Source organism: Papio anubis, chromosome 13 (genome assembly GCF_008728515.1).
Source record: "Papio anubis isolate 15944 chromosome 13, Panubis1.0, whole genome shotgun sequence".
NCBI lineage: Eukaryota > Metazoa > Chordata > Mammalia > Primates > Cercopithecidae > Papio > Papio anubis.
In genome coordinates, this window is record NC_044988.1 from 67,465,770 (window position 1) to 67,480,157 (window position 14,388).

The 14,388-nt window shown below is 45.3% G+C and overlaps 1 protein-coding gene across 4 annotated transcripts in view; it reads right to left on the reverse strand.

The window, feature by feature from the left end:
* TBC1D2 (TBC1 domain family member 2) overlaps window positions 1-14,388 on the reverse strand; it is a 62,770-nt gene that overhangs the window by 43,060 nt on the left and 5,322 nt on the right. For 3 of the 4 annotated variants that reach the window (XM_009188437.4, XM_031654346.1, XM_003911457.5), the window contains one exon: window positions 6,976-7,111. Coding sequence is in view for 2 of the 4 variants with exons in the window: in XM_031654346.1 (XP_031510206.1) it covers window positions 6,976-7,111 (136 nt within the window). In the remaining 2 variants the exon portion in view is untranslated. Of the gene's footprint in view, window positions 1-6,975; window positions 7,112-9,306; window positions 9,550-14,388 lie in introns of those variants that run through there. The other variant, XM_021927329.2, reaches the window with a different exon arrangement.

The window sequence follows — 14,388 nt, forward strand, 5'->3', positions numbered from 1 at the left end:
CTTGTTGAAAATCAGTTGACGTAGATGCTTTGATTTATTTCTGGCCTCTGAATTCTATTCCATTGATCTACACATCTATCCTTACAACAGCGCCACAGTGTCTGGATTACTATAGCTTTGTAGTAGTGTTGATATTGGGAAGAGCGCGTCTTCAAATTTTTTTTTCTTTTTTTTTTTTTGAGACAGAGTCTTGTTCTGTCACCCAGGCTGGAGTGCAGTGGCATGATCTCGGCTCACTGCAACCTCCACCTCCTGGATTCAAGCGATTCTCCTGCCTCAGCCTCCCACGTAGCTGGGATTACAGGTGCACGCCACCATGCCAGCTAATGTTTTTGTATTTTTAGTAGAGATGGGGCAAACTTTTTTTATTCTTCAAGATTATTTTGGGTACTCTGGGGCTCTTGAATGTCTAGGATCTTGAATTTTAGGTTCAACTTGTTGATTTCTGTAAGGAAGCCACCAGAATTTTGAGGGGGATTATATTGAATCAGTAGATCTATTTGGGAAGTATTGTCAGATTAACAGGTTAACAATATTAAGTCTTTTTCTTTCTTTCTTTCTTTTTTTTTTTTTTTGAGACAGAGTCTCACTCTGTTGCCCAGGCTGGAGTGCAGTGGTGTGATCTTGGCTCACTGCAGCCTCCACCTCCTGAGTTCAAGCAATTCTCCTGGCTCAGCCTCCCAAGTAGCTGGGATTACAGGCATGTTCCACCAGGCCCAGATAATTTTTGTATTTTTAGTAGAGACGGGGTTTTACCACATTAGCTAGGCTGGTCTTGAACTCCTGACCTCAAGTGATCTGCCCACCTTGGCCTCCTAAAGTGTCGGGATTACAGGCATGAGCCCCCACGCAGCCTAGAAATATTAAGTATTTTGATCCATGAACATGAGGTATCTTTCTAGCTATTTAAGCCTTTTTTTTTTTTTTAACAATGTTTGGTGTTTTCAGAGCATACATTTTGCATTATTATGTCAAATTTATTCCTAAATATTTCATTCTTTTTCTAATATTGTTATGGAATGTTTTTGTAATTTTTTTTGTTGTTTATTACAGGTGTATAGAAATACAACTGATATTTCTATTTTGATCTTGAATCCTGCAATCTTGCTGAACTAATTTCTTAGCTCTAATAGTTCTTTCTTAGGATTTTCTGTAAGCAAATATCATGTCAACTGCAAATAAAGATAGTTTTACTTTTTTCCTTCCCAATCTGGATGCCTAATTTCATGGTCTTGCCTAACTGGTCTGGCTAAAGCCTCCAGAACAATGTTGAATAAAAACAGCCGGAGTGAAAATTCTTGTCTTATTCCTGATTTTAGGGGGAAAATATTCAGTCTTTTACCATTAAGTATGTTAGCTTTGCAGTTTTCATTGATTCCCTTTTTCAAGCTGGGGAAGTTTCCTTCTACTTTTTTTTTTTTTTTCCTGAGACAGAGTTGCTCTGTCGCCCAGACTGGAGTGCAGTGGTACAACCTCCGCCTCCTGGGTTCAAGCAATTCTCCTGCCTCAGCCTCCCGAGTAGCTGGGACTACAGGCCTGCACCACCATGGCCGGCTAATATTTGTATTTTTAGTAGAGACAGGGTTTCACCACATTGGCCAGACTGGTCTCAAACTCCTGACCTCAAGTGATCCCCCCACCTTGGCCTCCCAAAGTGCTGGGATTACAGGTGTGAGCCACTGTGCCTGGCCTCCTTCTAGACTTTAAAAAAAAATTATTTATTTATTTATTTATTTTAAAAATTATTATTTAGAGACAGTGTCTCACTCTGTCACCCAGGCTGAAGTGTGGTGGCATGCTCATAGCTTACTGCAGTCTTGACCTCCTGGGCTCAAGTGATCCTTCCACGTCAGCCTACACAGTAGGTGGGACTACAGGTGTGTGCCACCACACCCAGGTAATTTTTTGTAGAGACGGGGTTCACTACAATATTTTGTAGGCTGGTCTCAAACTCCTGGCCTCAACCGATCCTTCCACCTCGTCCTCCCAAAGTTCCGGGTTTACAGGCAAGAGCCACAGCCCCTGGCGCTTTCCAGTCTTTGTGAGTGGTTTCATCACAAAGAGGTGTTGAATATTGTCAAATGCTTTTTCTCAGTCCACTGAAATGATGTGGTTTTTCACCTTTATCTTATTAATGTAGTGTATTACATAAATTGAATTTCAGATGTGAAACCAACCATGCATTCCTAAGATAAATCCTACTTTATCGTGGATTAATCCTTTTTATACGCTGCTGAATTCAGTTCGCTAGTATTTTGTTGAGAATTTTTACATCTGCCTTCATAAGCGATATTGGTCTGTATTTTTCTTATGATGTCTTTGTTTGGTTTTGGTATCAGAAATATATCAGTCTTATAAAATGAGTTGGGATGTGCCCCCTCCTCTTCTATATTTTGGAAGAATCTGTGAAGAATTTGTATTAATTTTTCTTTAAATATTTGGTGGACTTCACCAGTAAAGTCATTTGGTCCTGAGTTTTTCTTCATGGGTATTTATTTATTTATTTATTTATTTACTTAACTAATTCAATCTCTACTATGTAATTAGGTCTTTTCAGATTTTCTTCTTGAGTATATTTTAGTAAATGTGCCTTTCTAGGAATTTGTCTATTTTCATCTAAGTTATCAAATTTGTTGGCACATAGTTGTTCACAGTATTCCCATATAATCCTTTGTGTTTCTGTAAGGTTGGTAGCAATGCTTTTTTGTTCCTGACTTTACTAATTTGAGTCTTCTCTCTTTTCTCAGTCTGCCTAGCTAAAGGTTTGTCAACTTTGTTGCTCTTTTCAAAGAACCTCTATTGATCTCTAACTTAGTTTAAAACAAGATCCAGGGGCGTGTGTGTGTGTGTGTGTGTGTGTGTGTGTGTGTGTGTGTGTCTTGTATAGTTGGGCCCAGAATAAGAAAATACTGAGATTATGCTTTCATGGATAGTACAGCTGAGTGATGGAAGGCAAAATTCATCAGTTGAATTAAGAGCAGAGAGGAAATCAGAACTCAGCACTCCCAATACCTGATCTTTTGCTGTAATTACTAAGGGGTCCTGTTATAAGGGGAGCCCCTGACTCGTTGGCCTAGTGACTTCCTTTCCCAGTCTTGCTTTCCCCATCTGAAAATACAAGAATGTAGTTTCACTGAAGAGAATCACAATGATCATGATAGGCACTACTATTTACTGAGCATCACTTTATGCTGGGTCCTGTGCTGAGCCCTGTTACATGGATTTCACAAACCACAAGTCACATGAATTGGAAAGGGACGCAGGGCCACATCCCTATAGCTAGAGGCACTGGCTAGGTAGGGTAACCATTACTACTGCCACACTTTAACCAGGAACTGCTCCCTCCCTGACACGTCCTGGGTCTGATAAGCAGTCCTCCCGGGGTGTGGGAAAGCACAGAAACCACAACTTAAAGGCAGCAAAAGGCCTTCTAAGCCCTAGCACACATCTCCTCTGGGAACGGGTAGCTTGCTACCTTCTGAAATAGTCTGGCTGGTCACCACCCAGTTAAACCACTATGCTTGGAAGAGCTGTCTCCATTTCACAAATTTATCAACTTTGCTTGGAGCAGTTCATGGACCATTTTCTGTTTAGGTTTAATTCCAGGCCTGCAAGGCCTGGCCAGCATGGGAGTGGTGGTCCTAAAGACTTGTTCTGAAAGGATAATCTTGGGCAAGCCAGTTATTGTCCCTGAGTCTCAGTTTCTTCATCTGCAATGGGGATGCCGAACATATCCATAATGAACACTGGATGGACCCTTCCATGGCTCAAGTTCTAAGCAAAACACTATGATGCATTCCACTCACTTAATCCTCCCAAGACCAGTGAAGTAAATACTATTCTCCCCACACTGGACAGAGAGAACTGAGATTCGAAGAGAATAAGTAATCAAAACTGCAGAGCAAGTAGGTGGTGGGGCTCAGCAGCCCTGGATGACTAACTCCATGGTTTGAGAACTTAACCATGTGATAACACCACTTCACAGGTTTGTCCAGACAACTCGAGAGCATAAAGCACCCAACACAGTGCTCAGGAAGCTCCCTACCCCCTTCCCTGAGTATGACCTGGGTTCATGGAAGCACCAACAGTGAGTTCCAAGACCAGCCAGAGCAAAGGGATGTAGGACACAAAGGCAGCTCTCATCTCACCAAGTTATCTGGAGCTTTCAGCAGCCCAGGGCACTTCTCTTGCAAAGTAGCCTGGCATCTTCTGTGGCTATGACAAGTTACAGGAGGGAAGTTGCTCTATGACCCTCTGAAGCTTCCTTCCTTTCTTGGTCTCTGCATTTTCTATGTTCCGCTTCTGCTGCCGTGGCCTCTATCAGGCATGGACTAGGCTTAATATTGGTGAGACTGCCCTGGGTACATGCTGGCTGGACAGCTGGACTTCTCAGGCCCTCTCTACCAGCATGCTCCCAATGCACCCAGTTCCCTGTAGGTCTTCCCAACAGATGATCTCCTGCAGGGTGCCCTCCATGTCCGCTCACCCTGTGGGGCTCAACCATGCCCTATACCTGTCAAGCCTCTCTCTCGAGCTTAGATCTGTCTCCTGGGCTCCAGGTCATTCATCCAAATGCCTTCAGGGTAGCTCTATCTCCAGCCAGCAGACCTCAAAGAACACTCATTATCTTTTCCCTAAAACCTGATTCTCTCCTGGAAAGGACGTCACCACCCTCCTAGTCACTCAAGCAAATTCACACACTGACGCCAGCAGAGGGAAATACTCTGCCTGAGTCATACAGAACCAGGGGTCCCTAATCCAAGTCCCATGAGCAATCTATTTTGCCTTCTAAGAGCTCTAAGTTCATCTGAAGTCCACACAGAAAATAAATGCCCAGGCTGGGCGTGGTGGCTCACCTCTGTAATCCCAGCACTTTGGGAGGCCGAGGTGGGCAGATCACGAGGTCAGGAGTTTGAGACCAGCCTGGCCAACATAGTGAAATCCCATCTCTACTAAAAATACAAAAAGTTAGCTGGCCGTGGTGGCAGGTGCCTGTAATCCTAGCTACTATGGAGGCAGAAGCAGGAGAATCACTTGAACCTGGGAGGCAGAGGTTGCGGTGAGCCAAGATCGCACCACTGCACACCAGCCTGGGCGACAGTGCAAGACTCCGTCTCAAAAAAAAAAAAAAAAAAAGAAAAGAAAAGAAACACCCAAACAGGATCACTATTGGATATAGTTTGAATTCCTGAAAGTTTCCACCCCTTCAACTAGAGTAACAATAGTAGCAGCAGCTAATATGTATTGCATGCTTAAGACTGCCAAGCACAGTTCTAAAGCAGTCTGCATACATTAACCCCTTTAATTACCATGCTAAGCTTGTAAGGCAAGTGCTGTTGTATTTACATTTAATAACAAGGTAAGCAAAGCACTGAGAAACAACTTGCCAACAGCAGCACAGCCATGACTGATGAAGCCAGGATACAAACCCAGGCAGTTTGCTTCCAAAATCCAGGCCGCACTGCTGCTTTTTTTTTTTTTTTTTGAGACAGGGTCTCACTCTGTTGCTCAGGCTCGGATGCGGTGGTATGATCATGGCTTACTGCAGCCTTGACTTCGTGGGCCTGGGATTACAGGCACACGCCACTATGCCTAGCTAACTTTTCACTTTACTTATTGTAGAGGCAGGGCCTCACAAGTTGCCCAGGCTGGTTTTGAACTCCTGGCCTCAAGTGATCCTCCTGCCTTGGCCTCCCAAAGTGTTGCGATTACAGGCATGAACCACCACGTCTGGCCCATACTGCTACCTTCTTAGATATTATCTAAAACAAAGTCTGACAATAGTAAGGTATATATATAATATATTATTAAATAAAAAAGTAGTTGAGATATGATTGACACAATAAATTGCACAAGTTAAAAATGAGTAATTTGATGCTTTTGACATGTATAGACATTTGTGAAGCCATCACTACATCACATTCAATATGATCTCATTTATGCAATATGTATATAGAAAACGTAGAGGAAAGAAATATACCAAATGCTAAAAGTATTTGTCTGGGTGATAGGATCATGGATAATTAAAAAAATACTTTATTTATAACCAAGTGATTCTCCTGCTTCAGCCTCCCTAGAAGCTGGGACTATAGGCTGTGAGCCACCTTGTCCAGTGAGTCATTTTTTACACCCTTCCAGATGTTTCTGATTTCCTATAATGAACATGTACTACTTTTCCAATCAGAACAATGAATTTTTTTGTTTGTTTGTTTTTTAGTTTTTGGTTTTTTTTTGAGACAGAGTCTTGCTCTTGTCACCCAGGCTGGAGTGCAATGGCGCGATCTCGGCTCACTGCAACCTCTGCCTCCTGGGTTCAAGTGATTCTCCTGCCTCAGCCTCCTGAGTAGCTGGGATTATAGGCACCTGCCACCATGCCCGGTTAATTTTTGTATTTTTAGTAGAGATGGGGTTTTGCCATGTTGGCCAGGCTGGTCTCGAACTCCTGACCTCTGGTGATCTGCCCACCTCAGCCTCCCAAAGTGCTGGGGTTATAGGCATGAGCCACCGCACCTGGCCAAATGTAACATTTTAAAGTGATGATGTGATTAATTGAAAATAAAGGCCGGGCGCGGTGGCTCAAGCCTGTAATCCCAGCACTTTGGGAGGCCGAGACGGCCGGATCACGAGGTCAGGAGATCGAGACCATCCTGGCCTACACGGTGAAACCCTGTCTCTACTAAAAAATACAAAAAACTAGCCGGGCGAGGTAGCAGGCGCCTGTAGTCCCAGCTACTGGGGAGGCTGAGACAGGAGAATGGCGTAAACCTGGGAGGCGGAGCTTGCAGTGAGCTGAGATCCGGCCACTGCACTCCAGCCTGGGCAACAGAGCGAGACTCCATCTCAAAAAAAAAAAGAAAAGAAAGCCCATAACCCTCTCCCGGGGCCCACCTCCCTGCAGGAGAATCATAGTGGGTTGAGCTCCACCGAAGGGGCTGCCTGTAGCTTGGCTAGCCCCTCAGTCCCTCTGGCACTTACTGTATTTCAGTTCCCAGGTGCTTGAGGGAAATATTCTGAAGGGCAGGGAAGGGCTGCAAGGCAGCTGCCACACCCACTAGCCCAGGGGGTGTTTTCACAGGGCACAGGAACTCCTCCAGCTCTGCTTCTTCTTGCCCTGGGAACAAAGGAAAGGGAAATCAATCAGCTGGGTCACTGTACTTGGAAAGACAGGTCAGGTGGAATGCTATGGGTGCAGCCCTGACTGGGAACAGGCTGGAGTTGGAGAGTTGCAGGGGCACGCAGGCCTTCCCTGTAGGTTAACAGTAGCAAAATAGGCTTTTCACAAAATGTTCTGCAGCCAGTAAAATGATGCATTTTGCTGGTACAGCCCTCCTGCAAACCCCTTAAAAATATGCAGACCTAGCTGGGCGTGGTAGCTCACGCCTGCAATCCCAGCACTTTGGGAGGCCGAGGCGGGTGGATCACCTGAGGTGGGTAGTTAGAGACCAGCCTGACCAACATGAAGAAACCCTGTCTCTACTAAAAACATAAAATTAGCCAGGCATGGTGACGCATGCTTGTAATCCCAGCTACTTGGGAGGCTGAGGCAGGAGAATCACTTGAACCCAGGAGGCGGAGGTTGCAGTGAGCCTCGATGGAGCCATTGCACTCCAGCCTGCGCAACAAGAGTGAAACTCCGGCTCAAACAAAAAAAAAAAAGAAAAAAGAAAAAAAAATGCAGACCTACAGTTAATTCTACATCTGAGAGTTCATCCTAAAGATGGAAGTGCAGACAAAACTTTATGTGCCAAGAGGTTCATTCTAGCATTGTCACAATAGCCTCAAAGTTGGAAAAGATCTAACTTGGGAATAGGTTAAGTATATCAGAATGTCTTCATATAATAGAATATTAATCATTCAAAAACTATGTGAATAAATACTTATAAACAGGGAAACTTGTATGGAATATGATATTAAGTGGAAAAAGCCAGATTAAAAAAACCTTGGAAGGCTAGGTGCTATGGCTCACACCTGTAATCCCACCACTTTGGAAGGCTGAGCCAGGTGGGTCACTTGAGCCGAAAATTTGAGACCATCTGGGCAACATGGCAAAACCCCATCTCTACAAAAAACAGAAAAATTAGCCGAGTGTGGTGGTGCATGCCTGTAGTCCCAGCTACTCAGGAGGCTGAGGTGGGTGGATCGCTTGAGCCCAGGAGGTGGAGGTTGTAGTGAGGTGAGATGGTGCCACTGCACTCCAGCCTGGGCAACAAAGCAAGATCTTGTCTCAAAAAAAAAAAAAAAAAAAAAATTGGCGTTATAGTATTATCTCAATTGTACAGAAAAAGTCTCAAAGAAATATACTCCGCAATCTTTTTTTTTTTGGAATTAAATAATCTAATTTCAAATATTAATTACAATTTTAGGAAAATAACTTTGATTAAGTGATTTAAAAGGCAGGGACAGGCTTCTCTGTAAAATTATTTCCAATCCCAGCGCCATTTCTGGGCTTTTTCTCTCTCCCAGTGTAGAGAATCTTGGAGATTGCTGGGAGGCAGTAAGGTGGTGTGTTCTATGCATTGTGAAGATGTTTAATACTGTGATGACCAAGCAGAATCTAATATTCTTGGCCCTTGTACTCCCAAGCACTATACTCCGCAATCTTAATAGTGGTTTCAGCTGCGTGATGGGATTTGCAGTGAGCAGGCTATTCTCATTGTATTTTACTGTTTTTTCCAAATTTTCTACATAAACATGGGTTACTTTATAAACAGAAAAAGAATATGTATTTATCAAAAATAGATGTTTATACAGAGATTTTTAAAACACAGGCAAATATTAGGGTCACATTACTGAGTATTAAAAAACAAAGTAGGACATTTTATATTACTATATGATCTGAAACATGTTTAAATAAAAGGCAGGCAGGAGATCATAACATAAGGTTAATACTGGCTGCCTCTGGGTGATAGGATTATAGGTTCTTTTTCTTTTTAGTGTTCCAAATGTTCTCTGTAAACAGTGATTCTTCTACAGTGAATGACTTCAAGATGTTTAATGTTAAGCAAGCTTTCAAGGCCAAGGAAATTATCCGAAGTATAAGAGAGGGGAGGTGAAATATTTAGAAATTAACTTTAAGTGTTAGAAAAAGGAGAAAAGAGCCAGGACCACTTACGGGTTGGTATAAGCTTGATTAGACAGCCCCTGAGACCTACCAGGGCAGCAGACACTTTCCACTTGGAACCCTCTTACTGGGAGATTGAAATATTTAGGAGTGGAGATTTGTTTATGCACTATATCTGCAAAAAGGGTGTGGCTATAAAAATATTAAATATAATGATGGGGGCCAGGGGAAGCTGTTCAACCTACCTAAAAGAAACTTTGCAGTAGTTCAAATAACAACAGACAGTATATTTGTAAATTCCTAACGGGCTCCGTCAGATCTGGCAGGCAGGCCAGCACTCTCCTCAAATGCCACATCTTTGAGGTCCTCCCTTCCATGAATCCTCTCACCAAACACAGACTGGGTGTTTACCCTGAGGCTTGTGAGTGTGGCTGGAGAAAGAGAAGAATCAAAGCAGAAACTCACGGCCTAAGGAGTAGGGAAGGGGAAGAAGTACACACCTGGGGAACCCCAGGTGCTGGGTTGGGGCAGTTCTGGGAGGTGGAGACAGCGTCTTTCCAATCCAAGTCAGGGAAAACTTCCTGGAGGAGGGGCACTGCAGCTGGGCCTTAAGGACTGGGGTTGATTGGAACCTGCAGGAGGAACCAGGAAGGCTCTTTCTCTGCAGAGCATACAGGCAACGGGTTTCAGACCCAGAACTGAGTTTGCCGGGAGGAAGCCTGGGGAGATGGGGTGGGGAAGGCCAAATAGAAGCGGGTGTGGGTAAGTGGCTGGATCTCATCACGATGGAAACCAGAGCCCCTAGGGGTTTGAGCAGGGGGCTGAAGAACCAAACCTGGCTTTGGGTAGAAGATATGTAGCTGGGCCCTGTTTCCGTGGGGAGGGTGCTGTGACCTGGTTGCAAATCACTTAAAACAAACAAACAAACAAAACAAAAAACAAGGGTCAGGCGCGGTGGCTTACGCCTGTAATCCCAGTACTTTGGGAGGCCAAGGTGGGCCGATCACCTGAGGTCAGGAGTTCAAGATCAGCCTGGCCAACATGGGAAAACCCGTCTCTACTAAAAATACAAAAATAAACCAGGCGTGGTGACATGTGCCTGTAATCCCAGCTACTGCGGAGGCTGAGGCAGGAGAATCGCTCCAACCTGGGAGGCGGAAGTTGCAGTGAGCCGAGATCACGCCACTGCACTCCAGCAGCCTGGGTGACAAGGCAAGACTCTGTCGCAAAAAAACCCCCAAAAAACTAACAAACAAACAAACAAAAACAAGAAGGATACTCTCTACCTTGTCTCCTTCAGAGTTAATGTATACAAAAATGTTTAAAAAGCCATAAAGCCGGGGCGGGAGCGGTGGCTCACGCCTGTAATCCCAGCACTTTGGGAGGCCAAGGCGGGTGGGTCACAAGGTCAGGAGATTGAGACCATCCCAGCTAACATGGTGAAACCCCGTCTCTACTAAAAATACAAAAAAGTTAGCCAGGTGTGGTGGCACGCGCCTGTAGTCCCAGCCACTTGGGAGGCTGAGGCAGGAGACTTGTTTGAACCCAGAAGGCGGAGCTTGCAGTGAGCAGAGATCGTGCCACTGCACTCCAGCCTGGGCAACAGAGCGAGCCTCTGTCTCAAAAAAAAAAAAAAAAAAAAAAAAGCCATAAAGCCCTATATTGTTGGACTCACATCTTTCAAAGTAGCCGTTAAGCCAGACTCTGAGCTGATTCAAAATAAATAAAATTTTCTTATTTATCAATACTTTAACCATCTTATTCTCTTTCATTCAAAGCAAACCAAAAAAACTTAACAGTTTTTCTAAGATTTTGATATCTTAGCAGTATTTCCCTAACTGCTAATATCTGTTTTCTTGTAAGTGCCACCCGTGGCCCTAGATCAACTCTGAGACTACGTAGAGCCAAGTCCTGGCGGTTGCCATCCTGGTGGGTTTTACCAATGAGGAAATAGCCACTCAGAGAGCGTGAGTTTTGTGGCCAAAGTCAAAGCTAGCGTGTGACACCATTATAGACTCAAACACAGTCCCCACTTTTGCTTTTCCCACTAAACCGTGTGGCTTATCAGAGCAGCCTTTCTAACAAGCAGGTCATCTAAGACAGGAGGGGCTACCCATGAAGGCACAAGCCGCCAGTGCAAAGGAGTGTGCAAGGCACGGGCGGCACATGATGGCGATGTCCCAACAGAGACCAGCGCTTCCTGCAGGAGGCAGAATCAATGACCTGAGACTGTAGTCTGGGGCACCCTGGAGAAATGCCCTCCGTGAGTGACCACACAGAGGATTTTCAGCAGCATTTATTTGTAATTCTCCTTTTGCGTAAGCTCTGACGGTTGCCCCACGTCCACTGGGAAGAAGTCACTGCCTAGACAAAGAAAGGGCCTGGCCCAGGAGATCACTGCCTCCCTAGAGGGCCCTGGATGAGTGCCTGGCTGTCCCTCCGCTTTGGGAGGGCAGGTTATGAGTCTCTGCAGCCTGGGGTGTGAATTTCAGTACTGACATTGTCTTACTACATGACTCAGGACAGGTCTCTTGACCTCTGAGCCTTAGTTTCCTGGTCTATGAAATGGAAACAGCAGTAACTACCCTATAAAATTATTGTGAGGATTAAATAAGATGATGCATGTAAAGTGTTGGGGCAGCAGGCATATTTCAGGATGGTACACATTTATGCAGATCCTTTGTAAACTGTAGCTTACTGTGGCAACTTGCTATTCTTATTATTATAAATCTCGTGGGTTCCCTTTGATCTTTCTTGGCTCTGCAGAGACCGTTGTTTAGGTAAAGTATAAAATGAAGTTGTAAATGCTTAAAAGCAGGAGAGAACATGCCTTGCAGATTGCTCAAGAGCAGTGACGAGACGCTTTTTACCAGGAATCTCTGACTCAAAGTCAGACATGGGTCAGGAGGTTTTCAACGACCCAGGAGTGGGCCGCTGCTTCCTCAGGAAGGGTGGAGGCGGGCGAGGTGGGGCAGCCTGCTCCACATGGCTAATCCAGGCCTTGCTGACTTGCCCAAGACACCAGAAACATCTTTCTAGGTGGGCTAGGAAGGTTATGCCAGGCCCTGGGTCTGGGAGGAGAGTGCAGGCTTGCTACAAGGCGAGGAAAGGCTTCAAGAGGAGAAGCTCACGTCCCTGCTTCCTGAGTCTCAGACAGCATCCTCCTCGGGAGACTGGAACCCAGGTCATCACAGCAACTCCATCCCTTTCTCCAATGCCCACAGCAGGGGCTGGCTTGGAAGAGGCCCACCGTGTGTGCTGAAGCAAAGCCGCAGAATTAAAGAACCTGCAACAGGTTCGCCACAGCAGAAGAGGGCTGAGGATCCCAGAGCCATGCTTCCACAAGCTGCTTCTTCAAATTTCAGTTAAGACACGCAGGAATTCTATTATTGCAGAGGTTTCTCCTGGCCTCTAGTCTGACGCTGACCTTTGCAGCGGCATCAACCCAGGCTGCAGTTTTCTACAAAACCAGGGTTGTCTGGCTCCCTGGCGGATGGGGAGTGGGGGCTGGAGGAGAATGCAGAAGCAAAGAAACCCTTCAAAAGAAACTCCAAAGAAATTCCTAATGATTATTAAGAATGAAAGGAACAGTTATTATAATAGTGATAGCATATATATGTTTGTATATATAGTATTATGATAGTAATAGTATGAGCGTATTCTATGCACAGACATATACACATAGAATAACAATATTATTAGGACAACTCCCATGTATTGAGCACTTACTATGTGCCTGAGGTTATGCTAAGGGGTTTACATTCCTTTCCTCATTTAATTATAAGGTTTAGTGTATTGCCTTACACATTCACTCCACAAATATCCAATGTGCCAGGCAGGACACCAGGGAGGTGATACAGGCAACAACAAAAAAAGGTCCCCACCCTTAAGGGGAATGGGTGGAGATGGACAAGGACAGGGGTAATTATTAATAGAACACAATGGAACAGGTCTCCCTTGAAGTGTGTGAAAAAAGTGTTGAGGGCCCAGAAAGAATCCAGCTGACAAAGTCTGAGAAGGCTTCCAGGAGGAGGCTGGCAAGAGGAGGAGGCAATGCTAGAGCTTGGCCATAGAGAATAAGCAAGAATTTGCCAGGCAAAGGAGAGAGAGAGCAGAGACTCTGCCGAAGCATCAAGCCCAAGGCGGCGACTGGGGAAGCAGGCAGAGGTGAGATCAGGAGGGATAAGCCCTGAGCGCAGGAGTGGGGTTGGGGGTGGCCTTGGATGGCAGTGACGGGTTCAGGTTCTCATTTAAGAAAGCTCACTCAGGCTGCAGAGAAGGGGATGGGTTCTGGCACAGGCCTCCACATGGGGACACTGGAGAGGAGACTGCTGTGACTTTGAGAGATGAGGTCTGACCTGGGCAGTGGTGGCGAGAAAGACCTGAGTCTGATGTGTGGGTCAGAGGGCAAAAATGGCCAGCACAGTGATTGACTGGACTCACTGGCTGGAATTGAGGAAGGGTGGGAGGCAACTCCTAGTGGGTACACGGCGGGAAATCTACCGAGAAGAGGGAAGAAAAACGAGAAGAAGGGTTGGGGCAGATGTATTCAGCTTTGGACATGCAAAGCACTCAGGTACAGAGGTCTGGGGGTACCTTGTAACAAGTCCTGCCCTTGCCTATTTGGCCTGTCAACTGAACATGCAGCACTTTAGACACTCTGTGGCTTTGTACTGGGGCCTGATTTTTCATGTTCTTGCAGGGGCAGCTGTGAGGTGGTCCATACTGATCCTAAAACCTGCCAATCATGTTCCTGGCTGCAGCATGGGGGTGGGAGGGTGTGGTCTCCTGAATCCTCCACGTTGGGATGATACAGGATTTGGGATCAAGAAACTTGATTCGTGAGTCATCTTGGAGGAAAGGATCCTATCTTATGGGAACACCAGCGATAAAAATCATTGATCTGGCCGGGCATGGCGGCTCAGGCTTTAATCCCAGCACTTTGGGAGGCTCAGGCGGGTGGATCACGAGGTCAGGAGTTCAAGACCAGCCTGGCCAAGATGGTGAAACGCTGTATTTACTAAAAATACAAAAATTAGCTGGGCGTGGTGGCACGTGCCTGTAATCGCAGCTACTTCCGAGGCTGAGGCAGAGAATTGCTTAAACCTGGGAGGTGGAGGTTGCAGCGAGCTGAGATTGCGCCATCGCTCTCCTGCCTGGGCAACAGAGCGAGACTCCATCTCAAAAAAAAAATAAAAAAATAAAAAAATAAAAAAAAAATCACTGATCTACCCAACTCATGACACAAATCTACAACATTGCATTTTCTTATTAACCCTCCTCACAGCAATTCTGTGAAAGTTTGATTTCTTGAGTCATCGTAATAA